At 37.5% G+C, this 20,381-nt stretch overlaps 1 protein-coding gene and 1 non-coding gene across 2 annotated transcripts in view; one reads left to right on the forward strand and one right to left on the reverse strand.

Moving 5' to 3' along the window:
* Positions 1-20,381, forward strand: part of RNF17 (ring finger protein 17) — a 120,953-nt gene that overhangs the window by 44,878 nt on the left and 55,694 nt on the right. Inside the window, exons 12-17 of the mRNA XM_063080080.1 lie at positions 1,562-1,860; positions 12,788-12,946; positions 15,562-15,751; positions 16,601-16,769; positions 18,103-18,293; positions 19,218-19,359. Of these exons, the coding sequence (XP_062936150.1) occupies positions 1,562-1,860; positions 12,788-12,946; positions 15,562-15,751; positions 16,601-16,769; positions 18,103-18,293; positions 19,218-19,359 (1,150 nt within the window). The remainder of the gene's footprint in view (positions 1-1,561; positions 1,861-12,787; positions 12,947-15,561; positions 15,752-16,600; positions 16,770-18,102; positions 18,294-19,217; positions 19,360-20,381) is intronic.
* TRNAV-GAC (transfer RNA valine (anticodon GAC)) lies at positions 13,906-13,978 on the reverse strand. The gene has a single exon. It is a non-coding gene; the product is annotated as a tRNA-Val (tRNA).

Here is a 20,381-nt window from a genome sequence, read left to right on the forward strand (position 1 = left end):
TTCTCGCCCAGACAGTGCTTGGGTGAGCACTGCCCCATATTTGCCTCTGTGACTTGACTTTTTGTGGTTCCATGAGTGCTCTACAGTCTTTATGGTCAATATATTCTTTTAGGTATTTTTATACCTTTATGGTTACTAATTAAATATTTTGAGACTAAAAACTGTTCTGTATCTTTAAGAGTGTGTACCGATCTCATATTGCTTTTAAATTTAACTCTGAGAACAGCCTTTTAAAATTTTTCCTAGTTTTTAGGGAAAGTATCACTATAACTTGCCTCTTCTGATTACAGGTGTTAGTTAAACCATGGGTTTGCCCAGTGAGAGCAGGTATTGAAATAGTTCAAGGACAGTACGCTGGACAAATATTAAAATTTAAAGCAGGGAAAGGGTAATCTGCATAAAACAAACAAAATCAAAACAAAACCGAGGAGGAACAGGCAAAGGTTGAAGGATTACAGAAAAAAGTGATGTTCTACAGGTCAGAGGAGAGATTTATGAGACTCGAGTTGGTTAACAATGTTAAATGTCTCGATAAGCTCTAATAAGAATTGTTATGAAAAGAGATGTTTGGATTGCAAGGTCATATGCATATTTGTGTTTCCCAGTAGGTGTTTGGACCTTTACTCAACATATATTAATTTTGCTTATCATGTTAAATGCTTGCACTCTCTTGGAAGAAACAGATAAACATGTCACTGCTAAATCCAGTTGGCTTTATTCTTATTTCTAAAATGTTCTTCTTAAACAGTGATCTGTGAAGAAGCCAAATTCATCATGGGTTAACTAAAATACAGGCTTTATGAGACTCAATCTCATTTTGTTGTAAAGTTTCTGTACTTATAGATCTGATAGCCCAAAACTATTTGGATATGTGAAGATAGAAATATATGTAGTAGAGTGGGTAAATGATTAGCTATGGGTTAGTGGTTATTAAATGAGCATACCCAAAGGATTCAGATTGATGGTGATTATTAGCCTTGGAGGAAGTTTTAAGTGATTTGCTCAGGGCTGTACCTTTCAATGTTTCCTCCACTTTGTTAAGCCAGTGAATTAAAAGAAGAAATGATATTAACGTAATTTATATCAAACACTTAAGCCAAATCAAAATTACTTCTTTTGAAAACCTATATCCACTGTTCTTTTAGGATCAGATCATTGGGACATGACTGTATGAAGTCCTTTCTTCAGCTTCTCATTAGTTATACCTCTTCTTGACCTTTTAAAGACCCTGAGGCTTGCTTGGGGCTAGGAATGGGCAAAGGTTTCTTTTTGGGTAATGGAAGTGTTCTAAAATTAGATTGTGGTGATAGTTGTACAACTCTGTACATTTAGTAAAAATCATTGAGTTTTATGATATACAAATGACACATCTTATTGATAATTTAAACAGCTTTATTGGTGGTTTATAAAATAACTCTGTGGCACCTAGACAACTTTAATCTTTTGTATGTGTCACAGTATTAACTTTTATTAACTTTGTAAAGGAAATGGCTTGAAGGTGGATATTAAAAATTTATGAAATGATTTAAAGTAGCCATATATCTCTGTATTTTTAAAACAGATGCTATTTTCAAGAAAATGAAATTGGACAGAATGTTCAAAAGAAATATAATAAAAAGGAACTTTCTTGTCATGATACATACCCGTCACTAGAAAAGAAAGAGGTTAACGTGTCTGTCCTAACCAGTGAAGCACCACCTTTGCAACTGGAGACCAATGATGTACATTTAGAAGGGAAAAACTTCCAGCCACAGAAAGAGGTTGTTGCAACGACATCCCCTAAAACCATTGCTGTGCTTCCTGAAATGGGATTTAGTCCTGATGTGATAATTGAAGAAATTATTGAAGAAAACCTGGAAAGTGAGTGAAAATATAAAAAAGGGGAAAAAAATCTTGTATCTGTAACTAGAAACAATTTGTACCTTTTTGTTCCGTGTAGGTAACAGAAACATATTGCTGTTGCAAACTTATACCTCATTTTGAGTTAAAACCTGTTGATTCCATGCCCCTACTCCCCCATTTTCCAAAGTTAGGATGGTTTTTATTTTCAATGCAGTAATATAGCTAACCTCTGAGGTGTAAATTTAATATTTGGATTAATTAGGGTATTTGACTTTTTTAGTGTTCCACGTACAATCCTTGTATAAAACACACAAATATAAATAAATGAAAGAGCGATGATTTGTGGAAGTGGTTTTATTACTTTGTCCTTGAATTAAGAACAGCTTTTCTTAAATCTTTATTCTGAGATATAATATGTTATAAGATAAACTATCATGACTATAATGTCATCTACTTTATAACATTTAAATGTGTCACAGTTGTTTGATCAGATTTCAGTGTTGGTATCCTCCCCATTAAAATGGGAGTGAGATACTACTCTTTGTAGTTTTATACTAATAGTCTTCTTTAGGACCATTTTCAACATCAGCTTTGATTCCCTCCCTCCACCCCACCATTGTCTGTTTTATTGGTTGACTTCCCACAATGACATTTTGAATACAAAAAAAGGACACTTTTCTTTCATTTCCACTGTATTATCATCACTGATACCTCAGTGACTTAAGATAACCCATCGTGACTTTACTTACTTGCTTTATTTACAAGGGGTCTTGCCATTCCAGTATTTTGCCAATTCAAATACAGCTTTTTAAACAATAGCAAACCATTGTTAACATAAACAAAATTAGTACAATTGTCTTTATTTCTTATTTTCATAAAGCATGCTTCACAGATTGTCTTATGGAGACACCTACATATCCAAAAAAGCCTCTTCAGAAAAAGTCATCTGTTCCTTTTGGATCAAAAGCCGGTACTTGTAACAACTGTCTGAGTTTGATGTAGTAGAGTTTGCTGTATGTATAGTAACTCTTATGTAGGGTGAGGCAGTAATTAAAATAGATTTTACTGACAACTAAAACTTCTTCCCTTTTAACGTTGAAAGTTTTCACTCTTTTTGGCAAAAATATTTCTGAAATTTGTAATACTTCTCCCAGCTATCACTCCAGTTATACATATTTATCTTTTTATACCATCCTAAATATGAGTATTATTCTTTGTAGTCTATACTGAATAGTTAAAATGACCCATTTGTTCTATTTCTATTGCAGAGGGAAGACTAATAGTCACCTCTGCCTCTCTTAGATCTTAAGTGGGACCTTTGGTTGGATCTGGGAACCAAATTGACACAAACTAGGAGAAAAGCATACAAGTTTCATTAATTTTATATTACATGGGGATCCTCACAATACAGTGAAGTCTGAAGAGGTGGCCAAAGCATGATGCTTTTACACTTTTTAGACAAAGAATGATAAGTTTTAAGAAGAGATGACAAAGGGGATCTAGCTAGGGGAAGTAAATTCTAGGGGAGTCACTAGGAGATGTTTAGGGGTGTGAAGCTAGTGGGACATAATGGTTACTTTGGGGAGTTTATTCAGATCCATTAGAGGCCCAGTTTCCAGTCCCTGGTGATGAAGGCTGTTTTCTCACCCTGACACTGGGAAGGCACGTCTCCCAGAGGAATCTTTGTAGCCTGCTACATGCAAAAAAAGGGCAGGTCAGATAGGCCTTCCTGCAACTACAGTTTCTCCAGTGTTTTCAGCTTGAAATAATCAATATACCAAGTCAGCATATTCATTTCCCCAGTCTGAACCTTTTCTAGAAGTTTCAAACATTAAAAGCTGAGTTGGTGGCTATGGAGAGAAAATTCAGGTTATGTGGCAAGGGAGTAACTATGTGGCAAGAGAAAAACATAAATTAGAACGAGATTGAATAAGCAGAAAAGAACAAATCTAAGCACATTTCCCCATAATCCCTTACACCAGTCTCCTGTGCCTGGGAATGGACCAGTTCATTTATCTGATGAAGAGTGTTTATCTTGTCTTTTAAAAGGGGCAAATTAGACTATGTTTATCCCAGATGATTTACTTAGAATCAGTATTTCTGTCCTGTCATCATACAGATTCCTCCTTTTTGAGCTGTTAGTATATCCAGGACATGGCAGTTTTGAAGTATAACAAAGGCTAAACTCCAGCCTCTGATTGGAAGATTTAGTTTGGTTTTTTTGGCGGCTGGCCTGTATGGGGATCCGAACCCTTGACCTTGGTGTTATAACAATGGAGTGTTCTTAATGCTTGTATAGTGATATGCAACTCTTGTTTTATTAGTACGGAAAGCTTTGAAATGGCCCTTTTAATTTGATAAGTTCCAAAGCGTAGGAAAAAGGGTCTCAACATTGAAAAGAATTTAGAATCATGAAATACAAGTGGGTTTTCTGTGTTACATCTAGTATGTTTGTGTGGTACTACCTTATGAACAAAGGAGCCCAAGTTTGTAATATGGCTGGCATTTAAAGTAGAGTGCCTAGTGACAAGGTGTTAGGTGTCCAAGTGCACATCTCCCTGAACATCTAGGTGGGAATCCTTTGTATATTTTGTCACCACACACAGTAAAAAGACCAGTGTTATTCACAAATAAGGTAAGAGTGGAATTTGTGACCCCTCAGATCGGGGTTTGTTGTGCCTTTTCTTCTGTCATATTGACGTCTGCACATCTCCATCCTCCATGTGTCCCATAGGAGCAGAACAGGTTGCAAAATATATGATATAGGAGGCCTTTAGTTCTGTTTTGGCAGCTAAAGAGTTAAATTTTGTCCCCCGGCCAAGTTAGTCCAGAAGTTTGGTCTATCCAGATTTAACCTTTTTGTCTGCCAGTCTAATGAGGGGAGCAAGTGAGCCACCCCACATTACAAAGGGCTGGCTTGGGAGCCCTCTGTGACATCTGCTGATCTGGCAAGTGTTCACCATGAGAGTCTGTGTTAGAACCACTTATGATTTTCGTGAGAGGCTTAAGGATGTCATCTATGGAATTAAACTGCAGGGCTAGATTGTAATGTTGCATTGGTATGTTACCTAGGAAAAGACCAGCATCCTTCCTGTTTTCAGTGTAGCAGGGAACATTCTTTCCTAATGACCTTACAAGAGCAAAGGACAGTCCTTGAGCTCTCAGTCCTTGAGTTCTCATAGCGATTTCCCTGTGTCCGGTTGACTCAACAGAAGGAGAAATAGTGTAATGTCGGTTTCTCAGTCGTGGATGCCATGCCTTGCATCCATTCTCCAGACTTGATCTACCAGACACTCACATCGGCAGGTACAAAGATAAGTTCAGGTTCTTTTTTTATAATCTAGGTGTTGACATAGTCAGTAATTAGATTGGTTAGTTAACGTAGCTAGGGTTTGGAAGACTGGTATGAAGGAGTCCAGGGTTTGTGCCTGACTTTTTGTGAATAATAGTAAGGGTTAATAACGACAAGACAGAGTATAAAGTTCATAGTGTAGGATCTGAGGGAGAATAGGATAGATTGAAATAGTCTCCTGTCAGCTTTTTAATGGGCAGTCTAAGAACAGGGAAGGTTTTGTCAAAAAGAGAAGAGATTTTTGTTTTGTGTATGTTTTTCCTTTTGGTTTTTTGGGTGGAGGGGAAGTAGGGAAACTTAAAAGGGAAGAAAATAGGTAGAAGTGGAATTTCTTGATCTGGACTAGTGGGGAAAGCTGTCTATTTCAAAGAAATACTAGGATGGTTCAAAAAGTACATGAAAAAATGGAATTAAAAGATAATGCTAGTTTTTCCATGCTAATTTTTACTTTTTGAAGTATCTTGTATGGTTTACTTCTGGGGACCTGGGAATTGGCCTTGGAATCTTTAAGGTCACCTGTAGGAGTGGTTTTTTTTATTGTCCTGGAAGTGCTGATTGGGGTCCTCCCAGGAGGATTTCTTTTTATTTTCATGGCAGTGTAGGTAGTCAGCAATACTTTATAAGGGCCTTCCCAGCAATCTGACAGTCTGTTTTCTCTTCTAAAAAACCTTGATATAAACATGATCTCCTGGTCGAAAGGGATGGCAAGTCTTGTCAGTTGGTGAAGGCCATGCCCTTTTTACCTGTTGATAGTATGTTCTAAATATACTAGTTAGTTTTTGTAGATAGCTAGTAAAGGCATCAAATTGTTCACCTAGATGCCCAGAGTGTTTAACCTAGGAATGGAAGGTTTAGAAATGCCAGTAGGCACAGGACAACTAAACACTATTTCAGAAGGGGTTAAATATCTTCTATTTGTAGTATTCTGGATTTTTATAAGGGCTAGAGGTAATGCTTCTGGCCATTTCAGTCCAGTTTTTTAACAGACTTTTTCTAAAGTCTGTTTTATGTCTAGATTTTTTGTGTTCCACTTGCCTTGGGGATTGGGAATGGTATGGGATATAAAATTTTAATGAGTACCCTAGTAGAGGTTTTGTAAGCAAGTGGTTTTTTTCTGCTATAAAATGAGTTCCTTGGTCTGAATCAATCTATAAAGGGATGTCAAAATGAGTAATAATCTAATTATCAAAATTTTTTTTAACCACTGCTGTGGTGTTGGTATATCTATTTGGATAGTATTTAGTCCATCCACTAAGCATGCATACAGATGATAACCAAATAGTGAGAATAGCCTGACACTGGAGGTGAATCTATGAAATCCATTTGGAGCACTGCAGGGGGCAGTGTGAGCCTTGGAGGACTTCCTGAGATATGTTGGTTTCCTCCGGAAATGTGAGATTTACACTGGGAAATAATTTAGTTAGAAATTTTGTAGATCCCAGAGCAGGACAAATTATTTTTAGTTCCTTAACTTTCCCCTGTCTGTACATATTTCCCATCTGAAACATAAGTGCAAGCCAAAAGGCTAAAAGAAAGGGGGCCACAGGAAGTGCATTTGGCCCAGTGCATAATGCTTCAGACAGTTGTCACCCTTTTGTATCCATTTATCTTTTTCAGATTGTGAGGCATTTTCCCAATGACCATTAATTTCAGAGATAAAGTCAGCTTTATACACTGGGTAAAAAAAGAATGGAGCGGGGGAGCAGTGCTCTTGGCTTTGTACTTAGCAGCCTTGTCTACCCTAATGTTTCCTAGACATGTAGTTATCAGTCTCCCTAGTATGGCCTGAGCAGTGAACAAAAACAATTTCAGTAGGAAGGTGACTGGCCTGTAATAAGGCAGCAATTACATGCTCATTGGCAGTAGGAGTACCAGCAGAAGTTAAGATGCTGGCAGGATTGATTGTTCAGTAGGGCTTTTTTGTAGGTGATCTGTCTCCATATAGAGAGGTACTGTATCTTATAAACTTGTAATAGAGCAGACATGGCATGGGGAATACAGGAGAAAGAGGGGAACCTGATGTAAGAGTGCCAGCTTTGTCAATTAGGGCAGCAGCTGCTGCTACCACACACAGGCATGGGGACATAGCTGCTGCTACAGGGCCCAGCTGGCATGAAAAATGTGCTACAGGATGAATCTGACAGGCAAAGCATTGCCTTAGAATACCCGCAGCAGTTGCATTATTTTTGTGGCAACATAGGTGAAAAAGTTTACCAAAATTGGGTAAGCCAAGAGCAGGCGATGTGGACAGTGCTAATTTTAAGGCTCCAAAGGAAGTTAGTGTCTCGGAAGGCCAGAGAATGGGCTTTGAATTGTTGTCTGGAAGGAAGGCATGTAGTGATTTAACAAGAGCAGCAAAATTAGGAATTCATTGGCAGCAATAGCCAGTTGCCCCTCAAAATTTACGTAGCTGTTTTTTTGTTTTGGGGAGAGGGATGAACAAACTTGACTCAAGACATTTTAGGGTGAGCTTTTGAGTGCCCTGAGATGTCTTATGTCTTAAATAGGTAACAGCTGTTTACACCCATCAAAGTTTAAATCTGGAGGCTTTATGGCCTCGTTCAGCTAGTGTCTTTAGGAGAATGAGGGAGTCTGTAAGGTCACCCTGTTTAGTCTGATTATAGATCATCATCATACTGAACAAGGGTGGAGCTTTGGGTAAAGCTTCAGAATTTATGACAGCTTTAAGGATTTGAGAGTATTGAGGGAGACCCACAATATCCCTGAGATATGAGTCCATGTTAATTGTCTCCCTTTAAATGTAAATGTAAAGAGAAATTGTGAGTCAAGGTGCAAAGGAGTTAAAAAGAAAGCTGAGCAGGGGTCAATTACTGTGACTTCGTGAGCAGGAATTGTAGTAATAGTAGCTGGACTGGGGAGGACAAGGTGGTAAGGAATTACAGAGAGGTTTATGGCTCTTGGATCTTGTATGAATTTACAGATTTGTTTCCTGTCTGAATCAAATTCTTTTTTTTTTTTTTTTTTCTTTGAAACTGGTAAGAGTGAGGTGTTACAGGGTGAGGAAATAAAGACAAGAACAGCCTATTGTAAAAAGGAGTCTATTATAGGTTCCATTCCTTGCTCTATATTTCATGAGAGGGGGTACTAGAGCTACTGATGGGAAAGGTTTGTTCCTTTCCTAGGCAATGCCCACAGGCTCTGCACTTAGCAGCACTTCAATTTCATTTGCATGTAAAGCCCAGAAACTAGCTGGGACATCTTTTAAGATTGCACCCTCTTTAGAGGAATTTAAACCAAGATGCATTTCATTAGGGAGAGTAGGAAGTTTGAAGTCTGGTCTGAGGGCAGAGACATATAAACTTCCTTATTACATTGCATGGTGCCATTAAACTTGCATAACAAATCTCTACCTAAAAGGTTTGCTGGTGAGGAGTTGGAAACTAAAAAGGCATGGTGGGGATTAAGAGGGCCTTATCAGATAGGTTGCCCAGAGACTTCAACAGCTTGAACAGAATCAGGTAACAGGTAGAGATAATTCCTGTGAGTGGATAGTAAAGAAGGTCACACCAGTGTCAGTTTTAAAATCCAATTCCTGATCTTCTACTTTAAGTTTAATGGTGGATTGTGGGGTACAACTAAAGATTAACTGACCCCATCAATCAGTGGAGTACTGCCCCACAGAAGAGGGAAAAACAAACTTTTGAGGGTGTCACGTTCTAGGGAGAGTGTTTTCCTCTTCTTTTTTTTTTTTTGGTTAAATGCAGGACAGTTGTTTTCGCAATGTTTGGGCTTTTTACAATATCTGCAAACATCTGAAGGCAAAGGAGGAAAGCTTTGTGACTGACCAAAAGAACAAGAAGACTTTATCATTCTTAGACACCTGCCTTTCTCTCTGTCACCTGCCTTTCTTTCTGTAAAGATTTAACCTGTAAGGCAAGGACTGTGGATTTCAATTCTTTTTTCCTCTGTGAGCTGTCTTCCAGGAATTGTGTAGCTGCTTCCATTTATAACAGTTAGAGAGTGACCAGCCCAACCAACTACTCTGTTTTGGATTTGCCTCTTTATATCAGGAAGATTTTTGACCAGGGTAGAAATTAGATTTCTGTGCTCTGGGCCTTCAGGATTTAATGCAGAACGCCTTTGAAAAACTTGTGTAAATCTCTTGAAAAAGGCTTTAGGATATTCTTCCTCCTTCTGAGTACATAATTCAGCCTTAGACCAACTTAACCTTAGGAAGGAAAGCTGCCGCCATCACCCTTGGGACCCTGAGTGTCAGCATCCAGCTGAGCCATTTCCTTATCGTTTGCCAGAGGGCCAGGGAGGAGCTCTGGCCATCTGCTCCCCTGTTGGGGGTTGGGTGTGTCCCAGGAGGCCTTCTGGCCAGTCTGATAACTAGTATAATTATGGGTGGGAACTACAGCCCTAAGTAGCCAGTTTAGGTCTCTATGAGTGGGGTTATGAAGGGCTACTAATCTCTCCAATTCTTCTCTAAATTTGATAGGAGCTTCTGAAAGTGGGAGCAAAAGGGCTTTGTAATTTAAGAGATCTGCTGCTGTCCAGGGAACATGAATTTTTTGAGGTGGGGTTCCAGGTTACAGTCTCAGGGGGGCATTGCGCAGGGAGGCCTGGAGCTACCAGTGTCATTACAGAGACCCAGAAAGCAGGTGGAGTTGTGAGCACGGTAAAATGAGCCTTGCCTTGTGTTCCCAGACTACTTTCTGGCTGTCAGCTTTTACTCAGGTGACCTGTATGCCCCAGGCCTGCAGATCAGGCAGGAGGGCTTTCTGTGCAGAGAAAGGGAAGCCAAAGTAGGCAGCTGGATGTCTAAGGAATTTTCTGGGGAGGTTGGAGGAATTTTAAAAATCAAGGGATTTTGCTGAGGAGAATGGGGCTGGATTTTGAGGAAGGGTAGTTTTAAGCCAGAGGCCTAGAGATTCAAAAGATCTTCTAGAGGGTCAGGGACAGGGAGTTAGGGATAAAGGGGGGTGTACATGGGTGGAGAAGGAGGATTTACAGAGGGTGCAGATTTAAACTTTTGCCCAAAGTCTGATTTGTATTCTTCAATTTTTTTAAGGAAATCTCTAAATCTAGCTGTGACACTTTTATGTCTTTTTTTCCGATCTGATCTCCACATAAATACCAATAAGACAATTGTTTAGAATAAGAGCTAAGATTTTTTTAAAATATAGAAGTCTTTCTAATTCAGAAGATCCATTTCCTGGCTATTGATAATTAGGATGTTCACTGGCATATTTATTCTAATAGTGATTTAATCTAATAAGCCAAGAAGTAACTTTCCAAGCTTTGAATAAATCTTTACCAAGGAAGCAAGAGGCATTCATGGAGTGGGCACAGAAGAAGCAGCTCCCATGATCCAAAAGTTTACTCCCAGAGATAGACTGAGAAAGTGAGAGACCTTTGTTGCCACAGGCAGTTAAGGATAGTGTTTGCACAGATGATGTCTCTGGTCTCCCACTCGATGTGAGAGACTTCTAGTCACAGAGCTGCCAACCTGTGACACCAGGCAGGCAGTACTGGGATGGGAGTTTCCCAACACTAACCAGGCAACAAAGGTTCAAACAACAAAAGCCTTGATGGACCAGGCCTCTTCTGATATACTCCCCTGAGAGCTTGGCACAGTCAGACAAAGAGAATGCTGTTTTATTACTTTTGTGTCTTGAGTTCCCAGCCTTTTGGCTGGATGCCAGATGCTAAGCAGACGCATTGCATCCCTCAGTTGGCAGAGGTCAGAGAGGCTGTCCTCTTTGGTCACAAAGCCAGGCTCTTAAGACATAAAACAAGACGTGAGGAGAACCTCATCCCATTTTTGTTTCAGGGACCCACAGCAAAGTTTGTCTGAATAGACACTGGTCTGATGAGAAGTCACCAGTCTGTGAGGCTAGCTCAAACAGCAGGTCTGTAAGGGCTCCACGCCTGTGTTCTTAGGCTGTTGTTCCTGTCCTTGTGACAAACAGCACAAAGGCAGACAAAGGAGCACAAAGAGCACCTCTGGGAGGAAAGGATAAAATAAAAATCTAGAGTACTCACAAAACACCAAAAGTTGCTTTATCCAAAGAACTAGTTCAAATGTTTTCTCCTGTCAGTCTAAATTTAGAGAAAGAGACAAGCAGGGACTCTTACCACCTTCGCCTTGACCCGTCCCTACAGGCAGAGATTTGGGAGGCTGACAGTAAGAAATCTTACTTTTGCAAGCCTTTTGTTACAGGTGCGAGATCTCAGCCGCGGCAGGTCCACAGTGAGCAGTGATTCAGCCAGTGAAGGGGCCCGATGTTGGGCACCAAATTCTGTAGGGAATAAATCTTTACAGTCTGCTCAAATGTAGGAAAAGGCAGGTCAGATAGCCCTTTCTGCAAGTACAGTTTCTACAGAGTTTTTAACTCGAAATTATCAATATACCAAGTCAGTGTATTTTGGGTCGGCACGTCCTTCACTATCATATATCTATACTTGACTATTCCATTTAACTCCTCCTAGACTTTGTTTTTAAACAATTTTACTAGATAAAGCATCTACATTGCTCAAAACTTAAATATGTATTAAAATACTTGGAAACATTCTCCCACCCTCTTCCCATTCTATTCAGTTTCTCCCTGCCTCCAAGTTTCTTTATGCATATACAAATAAATATACATAAGTTATTTTTCTAACACTCTTTTTTATGTTTTTTCTTAAACACAAAACATAGCATACTATATACATTTTGGTTTTTTATGTTAACATTATACTTTGGACATCTTTTCATATCACTAGAAACACTTGGCTTAATTGCTTCTATACAAGGGTACTTCAAAAAGTACATGGAAAGATTTGTTTTATCTTTTAATTCTGTTTTTCCATGAATTTTTTGGAGTGCCCTTGTATGTAAAAAGTTTTCTCACTAACTACTTCTACCCACCCCCCCTCTACCTGAACACACTTTAGCTTTACCCAGATGTTTTTTTACACCTCTCTAACCTGATTTGAAAGGCTTGGGATTCAGACTGGCTGTGAGCTACATTGACCCTGTAGTAGAGTATTGAACTGCTTTTGTGAGCTGTTTTAGAAACCTTATTGTTATCAGTGGGGATCTGAATTCCAAATATGTTCATAAATAAACTCTGAAGTTTTGTAATACAGTGGAATTACAGCATATACTCTGACTTCAGAATCTACCACATGGGGCCGAGCCTGTGGCGCACTCGGTAGAGTGCGGCGCTGGGAGCGCCGCGACGCTCCCACCGCAGGTTCGGATCCTATATAGGAATGACCGGTGCACTCACTGGCTGAGTGCCTGTCACGAAAAACCAACAACAACAACAAAAAATAAAAAATAAATTAAAAAAAAAAAAAAAAAAAAAAAAGAATCTACCACATGAACTGATTCCACTTATGTAATGTATTTTGCAAGTAATATAGAATATTTGGAGTTCAGTTTGCTAATGAATTAGTTGTGAAAGTGATCCATGTCTTTATGAGTCATTTGGGGTTTGGACTCTTTCTTGGAGCCTACAAAATCTAGAGTTCTCAATGCCACAAGACACTTATTCTTTTAGAGGATTTTACAGTTTTAACCTTTTGTGAATTATTTTCTAACTTGTAGTTTATTAATGTGGTTTAAATATACTTATCCAGATTCTCCAGAGCTAGTTTTTGTTAGCCACGTAATACATCCTTGCCACTTCTACATTCGGAAGTATTCACAAATAAAAGAAGCAGCAGTATTGGAGAAGAAAGTGAATGAATTTTGCAATAAGAGTTCACATCTCCATCCTTCAGACATTTTGGAGCTAGGTAATGAAATGTTACTCCAAGTTAAAACATCAAGTTTACTAAAATGTAATATTAACCAACACACATAGACTTGTTATAATATAGATTTTTGCTCCAAGTTAATAGTAAGCATAAAGATTTTGGGGTTATTTAACATAAATTATTTATGTGAGTTGTGTAAGCATTAAAATGGAATGTTGGCACGTTTTTAGAGTGACGTATACATGGAAACTCAGAAACTCCGTTATGGAGTGGGGTGAGTTGCTTTTTAAAATTGTAAAACTCATGACAGTTTATGTAGCCTTTCCCTCTTGTCTCCAGGGAAACTGTGCCCCTAAGATGATTCTTCACGTATAACTCCGCTCCTTTGCCCTCTATGGGTGAATGTTGGGGCTGGCATTGAACACTTAAGTGAGATTCAGGAGGCCTGTGGCCCCCATTCTAGTGCTCCACAGAGGGTAGTTGTAAATTCAGTCAGTCTGTTTTAATTCTATGGGTATGTGAATTTGCCATGGCAATACTTTCATTACAAGTATTTCCCTTATAACACTGTTGACTGAATTTGATGATACTCTGTAATATGAAGAAGCTGTGACTTGTTTGATTTACTAATGTTTTTCTCATTCTGTTAATAGCAGTCAATGACTATATACAACTAATAACAAAAATATTATCTATTTAGCATTATATGATAGTTCTTTTTTTTTTTTTTTGTCTTTTTGTGACCGGCCACACCGCACTCAGCCAGTGAGTGCACCGGCCATCCTTATATAGGATCCGAACCCGCGGCGGGAGCACTGCCGTGCTCCCAGGCCACACTCTCCTGAGTGCGCCACGGGGTCGGCCCTATGTGATAGTTCTTTTAAAGTATATTACCTCTCTGCTCATCAGTGTAACTTTTCAGAATATCAGAAGACATCATCATATATTTCTGACAGAAATGAATAATTATTTTATTATTATTATTATTTTTTTGAAGATGACCAGTAAGGGGATCTTAACCCTTGACTTGGTGTTGTCAGCACCACGCTCTCCCAATTGAGCCAACCGGCCATCCCTATGTAGGGATCCGAACCCATGGCCTTGGTGTTAATCAGCACCATACTCTCCCAAGTGAGCCACAGGCTGGCCCTATGAATAATAATTTTAAAACTTAAAAAATAAAAATTTAATTATTGGTATCTAAGAGGAGAGAAATTTAGTATTATACTTAATTTTTATGGTTGCAAATAATTCTCTAAAGTCTAACACATGCCCAAAACAATTTGGCTTAGATTCAGAAAATGTCCTAAGAAAGCCAAAAAGTCATCTTTTGTTTTGTCGTTAACAATAATTATGTTTACAAGGTAAATATAGCTGATTTAAATACTAGTTATATTTTGAGAAATTAGTGATAAGGGAAGAAATGTTATGTGGCACTTCGGGAGGGGAGAGTATCCTCTTGTTTGTTCTCTTTTCCTACCTGTGTACTTAATCATGAGTAACAACAAATGCCTTCAACAGGTGTTTATCTTTCACAAGAAAGAATGGCTTCATAGAATATATTTTAAAACTAAGAGAATATTGCTTACATAGTGTATCAAAATAAGAGAAGGGTCATGAACAATCGGAGGCCCATACAAGTGTTTTGACAGAACTTAAAATGAAAAGGCTGCCCTGATGTGCCTTTTGAATGTCTTATTTTTATTAGCATATTCAGAGGGGATTATTCCTCTGTATATAATCAGAGATCAGGGCTTGCCAAATTTATCTCCAGTGCGAGCTTAGTTAGGAGGGTGGGCTCTAAGAATGAGTACCTGGGTTCTCCTGCTACCTCTTCTAAGTAGCCATGTGGCTTGGGCTAGGTGTGGCCTCTCTTTGCCTTGGTTTGCTCACCTGTGCAATGGAAGCACCACCACCACAGGGTTGTAGTGGGGATTAAGTGAATTCAAACATAAAACACTGGGAACATTGCTGAGCTCATAGTAAGCTTTCACATTCAGGCTTTCTTTCTTAATCTTCCTTTTTCCTGGTTATGAATTTGTTATCCATCTGGTGCCTCCATAAGGTCTTCCTTTACTGCTAAGTCCTTAGTTCATTATCATCTCTGAACATCGTTAATTAATTTCAGTATTTCACATGCTCCCTTTCATTGTTTCTTTATTCTCACTTTCCTTTACCAAGGTAGGGTTAATTGTTTCTTCCTTTATTATGAATTTCAGTATGTGTTTGTCTATAGGTATATGTGTGTACATGCATGAGGATAGATGGTCTTTATTATGGTAAGTACAATGTATTATAGCAACTTATTTGCCTGTCTCTCTTCCTTTCTTGAGCTTCCTGATGACAAGATGCTCTCATTCATCTTTGTAAATTTAGTTTATGAAATGTAAGTCCTCATTAAGTGACTGCTGACTTAGTTTTTGGTAAACAGAAACTTACGAGCTAAATGGAGAGAGAAAAACACAAAAAATACTATCATAATATACTACCTTGTGTCCTTCTCTTGTCACTTGACCTAGTACTAATCATCAGTAAAGAAATGAGTTAAGACTTATTAGTGGTTGAACTAATTAATATACATATTTGTAAATTAGAACTTATTAGGTGTCTTTCTCTGTAAACATTGATAATGATTTGTCTCCTTCGTTATTTAGGTGCAAGAATATTTGTCAACAGTACTGAAAACAGAATGTGGTGTCGAGGAACTATCACTGAATTAATTCCAATAGAAAGTAAAAATATTAGAGAATCTTGTGGCCCGACCAAATTCTCAGTCCGTGAAGTTGCGCTAATTCAGATATTTATGGTAGACTTTGGAAATTCTGAGGTCCTAATTGTCACAGGGTATGGTATTTTATAACTATTATGTGTTCCTGGCCTGCTTAGAAACCTTTGCGGGAGGAAGAATTAAAGAATAGAGGAAATTAGAAAGGAGTAAAGAGGAGTAATTTGGCATTCTTCATTTTCCAGGCATACACTTTATTGATTTGCTCTATATTTGTCTTAATAAGTAAAATATTATCATTTGTTAACATTACTAGATGGGGAGCTTGGGAAAGGAACTTTTTGATGTACTCCAAACTTAAGTGTTCTTCCTATGCTGCTTCGAAGCGGGGAATAATGCACAAAACTAATTCTTTTAAATGAAGCATTACAGGTAGCTGCAAATGAATGAGTTAAATTTTTAATCGGATTTCTATAATGCCTGTTAAAGTGTTATGCTGTCTAAATCACTCTAGGTATTCAAAAGTGTTTTCCTTGGTCTCTAGGAAAATAAAACAAACTGAAATGTTTCTGTAATAAGCATCAGTATTAACTATAGCAAGGTCACTTTGTTTAATTTTCATAGCTTTATAAATAAATAGGCTTATATGGGGCAGGTTAATTATTCCCATTTAAGCTTGAAATGAATGGTTATATGAAAGACAGTTCAAATAAAGGTAGCTGAGGTTTAATTCTATGAATAAAAACAGTGTCTGTGAAGCTAAATTAAGTCTATGTAGTAAAGTGTGACTGTGGTAAGAAATTATGTATGTACTATATCTGTGTAGTAAGAAAGTATGAATCTGGAATATAACTTTCTAGAAGATTTAACTTAGGTAAGTATCCTTGGAAATGTATACCTTTTATGGAGAAAAGCAAGATCAAGTTTGAAGTATTATTTTTAATAAAAATTACTTGAATTCCTCCTAGAGTTGGTGATACCCATGTGAGACCAGAACACATTGCTGAGCAGCATGTTGTGCTAAATGACTTATGTCTAGTTCTGAGGAAGTCTGAACCAAATATTGAAGGGCTGCTGAAAGAAATCCAGCCATTAGCACAACCGTGCTCATTGAAAGACATTGTTCCACAGAATTCAGTAAGAGACTTGAATTATTTCTTCTTCAGAGGCTAATTATTCCAGTTTTAGCTATGTATTACCAAACTGATTGCTGCATGTAGGTTCAAGGAACCGATTACCTTAGTAAATACATTTTGCATAATAAGCTATTAATGCCAATATAAAAAGAAATGGACTTCAGCTTCCACAATTGAAAATATGCTTAATGGGAAATTGAGTTGAATAAGCATATATGAGCATAATGATAGGTGAAATGTCCAAGTAAACCACTAAATTTTGGAGTCAACTATATAAAGAGAAGTTTGAAATATGGTATGGTGTGTATTTCTATACATTTCCCTGTTTCCATGGCACTTTTCCTCATTACTCTATTTATGGTCTGTATTGCGTTCTACTTTGTATTATTTATGAATATCTGTTCCCCAGCAAGATTGAAAACTCCCAGAAGACAGGAATTGTGTATAACAACATACGTGAAGCAGTTCTACTGTTACAAGATCTGTGGAAGCAGGAGTCTGTCTTTGCTCATCATTGTATTCCCAGCACTTAGCAGATCGCCTGCCACATAGTAGACATTCAACAACTATTTGAAAGAATAAACAAATGAATAAAACAGTAAAAGGAAATACATAAAAATATTAGCACTGGTGTTTTCCTTAAGGTGGTGTGATTATTTTGTTTTTAGTTTTATCTTTTGTACTCTTTTGCATTTTCTTTGCTGAGTAGGTCTTGCTTTTATAACCATAAAAACTTTAGAAAGCTGGGGATTTTTTGGTTTTAAGGAATTTGTGGTTTTGAGCCCTGAAATTTCCTTTAGGTATAGATAATTAAATGTTCAAAGATCAGCTTAAAATTTTTTTCCCTATTGGTGAGTATATTTTTTCTTATCATGTAAGTAGCATATGCTTCATATGTTGCTAGCAATGGAAGCTAGATAAACTGATGATGATTATAAATATCTTGATTTTATTACAGGCTTACGTTATACTTTCAAAATTACCTTTTGAATTTTCATTGTTTCAGTGGAAAATTCATTAGCAATACTTATTTCTTTTATTTAAAAAAATTTTTACAATCTTCATATTAATATTCAAAGGTGAAACTAAATTCTAAGATGAAACTGCTAATGGACTCCTTGAGAACATATTAATAAAATCAAAATATGCACACGTGTGTACCGAAAGACTGCCCTTAGGTTTATGGCCCCATGTGTTTCTTAGTGTCTGTGGTTGGTTCAGTGCCTTTGCTCAAAGTTGCAGACTGTGGTTGGTACAAAGCTAAATCCAGAACCTTGTAACATTAGAGCTAATTATAATCACTGATTACCTTGGAATTTTACTTTTTTCCACAGGATGAAGGCTGGGAAAAGGTGGCTAAAGTGGAATTTTTGAAAATGGTAAATAACAAGGCTGTATTAATGAAAGTTTTTAGAGAAGAAGATGGTGTGCTTATTGTAGATCTGCAGAAACCACCAACAAATAAAATAAGCAGTGATATGCCTGTGTCTCTTAGAGATGCTTTAGTTTTTATGGAACTAGCAAGGTAAGTAACCTATAAAACTTAAATATTCTTTGAGATTATTGCTATAAATAGGAATAACAGATTTTGCCTGTAAAAACCGTGGTCTCTAAAGTGAACCTCCGCATACCCTAAGAGGTTAAAATATTGTTAGTAGGGTTTTCTAAGTACAGTTGTTGTCAGTGAAAACTGCATTCAGATCCTTTGGTTTAAGGAAATAGAGAAATTAAGGTAGCTCAAAATAGAAAATGTGTAGATAGTAAACATTTCTTGACTCTTCATAACTTCACAAGCAGCTCAGCTAGGTTTTAAGAATTATAGTTTAACTGTTCCAAACTTAAATTTTCTAACCTTTGGAATGAGTTCATGATCACTACTCCGTATTTACTTTATGAATTTAGAATAAATACTTAAGGTTTCTTTTGCTCTCATTTCTGTTGAGTAAAAATTAAGATGACTTAAGTAACCATGGAATTGTGGAAGATCCTTACTTTCTGTCTTTGGTCATTCAGTGACTGTAGAAGTGACCCAAGTAAGTTCCATTCCACAAAAATAAAAGTAGAGTCTTGGAACTGGAAGGGGCCTCAGACCCCTCACCTGGCTTCACTGAGCACTCCATAGACCATAGCTATCAGTGCAGTTGTAAGTTAGAATAGAAACAGCATTGAGCCTAAGTATGGCATGCAGGCCCAGCTCTAAAATGTCCCAAAAACAAATGTGAAGGCTAATTATTGAGTTTTGAGACTTGACATTTCATTTAAGCTGGTTTGATATTTAAAGACAATTCTAAGACATGTTTTATGTTAGACGAGAGAAATTGGAAAGGGAATACTTTTGGTAAATAAATCAGTACATATATATATGTCCTTTCTTAGATCAAGTCACTGAGAGAAGAGAGACTTTAAGAAAATGGCTCCTGCTTATGCTTTTAATTATGCTTTTAATTAGGTTTAGGTCACAGTCACCAAGAAGTCACTCTGAAAAAAATATGACTTTATGCTATCATCCACCTATTTTGCCTAAAGAAATGACAGAGGTTTCAGTTATGGTTTGTCATATAAATAGTCCTACTGATTTCTATGTTCAGTTGGTAAGTATATACTGTTCCTTTGAGATGAAGTATTTTTTAAATTTTAAGTAGATGTGTATAACAGGAATGCATGCCCATTATGAATTTTACTTGGAGCAGACAGAACACTGTCAACCCTCTGTACATTTAAGTTTCCTAGTAGCCGCAATTTTAAACAATAAATTCACGTGACTCACCAAAAAAGATTTAGATTAAAGGCATTTTATATTAAATTTTGGGTGTGTGACTGATTGTTTAGATAGCTAATAACAGTAGTAGTTCATCCTTATTGACCTCTCAGTACTTTGTATGAATTAACTCATCAATCTTCACAACGATTCTGTGATAAAGACCCTCTTTTCTCCATTTGGATGTGGAGACTAACTAAAGGGATGAAGCATCTTGTCTAAGGTTGCATAGCTATGAAGGGTAGAGCCAGGATTGAATTGGGTCATGTTGCTTCAGAGCCTTGTCATCTCAAGCACCGTGTCACTCTGTATTGGCTCTCAGATGAGTCATGGAAGCTGCATATGTGGCACTAAGTTAGGACTTGCATTTTTTTTTTTTTTTACAGTGACTTTTAAAATTGTGGTAAAATACACATACCATAAATTTACCATTTTAACCATTTTTAAGGGTACAATTCAGTGTCATTAATTACATTGACAGTGTTGTGCACCCATCACCATCATCCATTTCCAGAACTTTTCCGTTATCCCCAGTACAAGCTCTGTACCCATTAAAGCACTAACATTCCACTTTCTCTCCCCAGCCCCTGATAACTTCAGCTCTGTTTTCTGTGTCTACGCACTTGCCTATTCTAGGCACCTCATAAGTGTAATCATGTTATTTTTTCTTTCCTGTGCAGCCTCTTTCACATAACCGTTTTTATTTCTTAAAATTGGCAGTACTGTGTCCACATTCATTTCTGATTTTAGTAACTTGAATCTTCTCTCTTTTTCTTTCTTAGTCAGTCTAGCTAAAGTTTTGTCAATATTGTTGAACTTTCTGAAGAACCAACGTTTGGTTTTGTAGACTTTCTC

Source organism: Cynocephalus volans, chromosome 15 (assembly GCF_027409185.1).
Source record: "Cynocephalus volans isolate mCynVol1 chromosome 15, mCynVol1.pri, whole genome shotgun sequence".
NCBI classification, from domain to species: domain Eukaryota; kingdom Metazoa; phylum Chordata; class Mammalia; order Dermoptera; family Cynocephalidae; genus Cynocephalus; species Cynocephalus volans.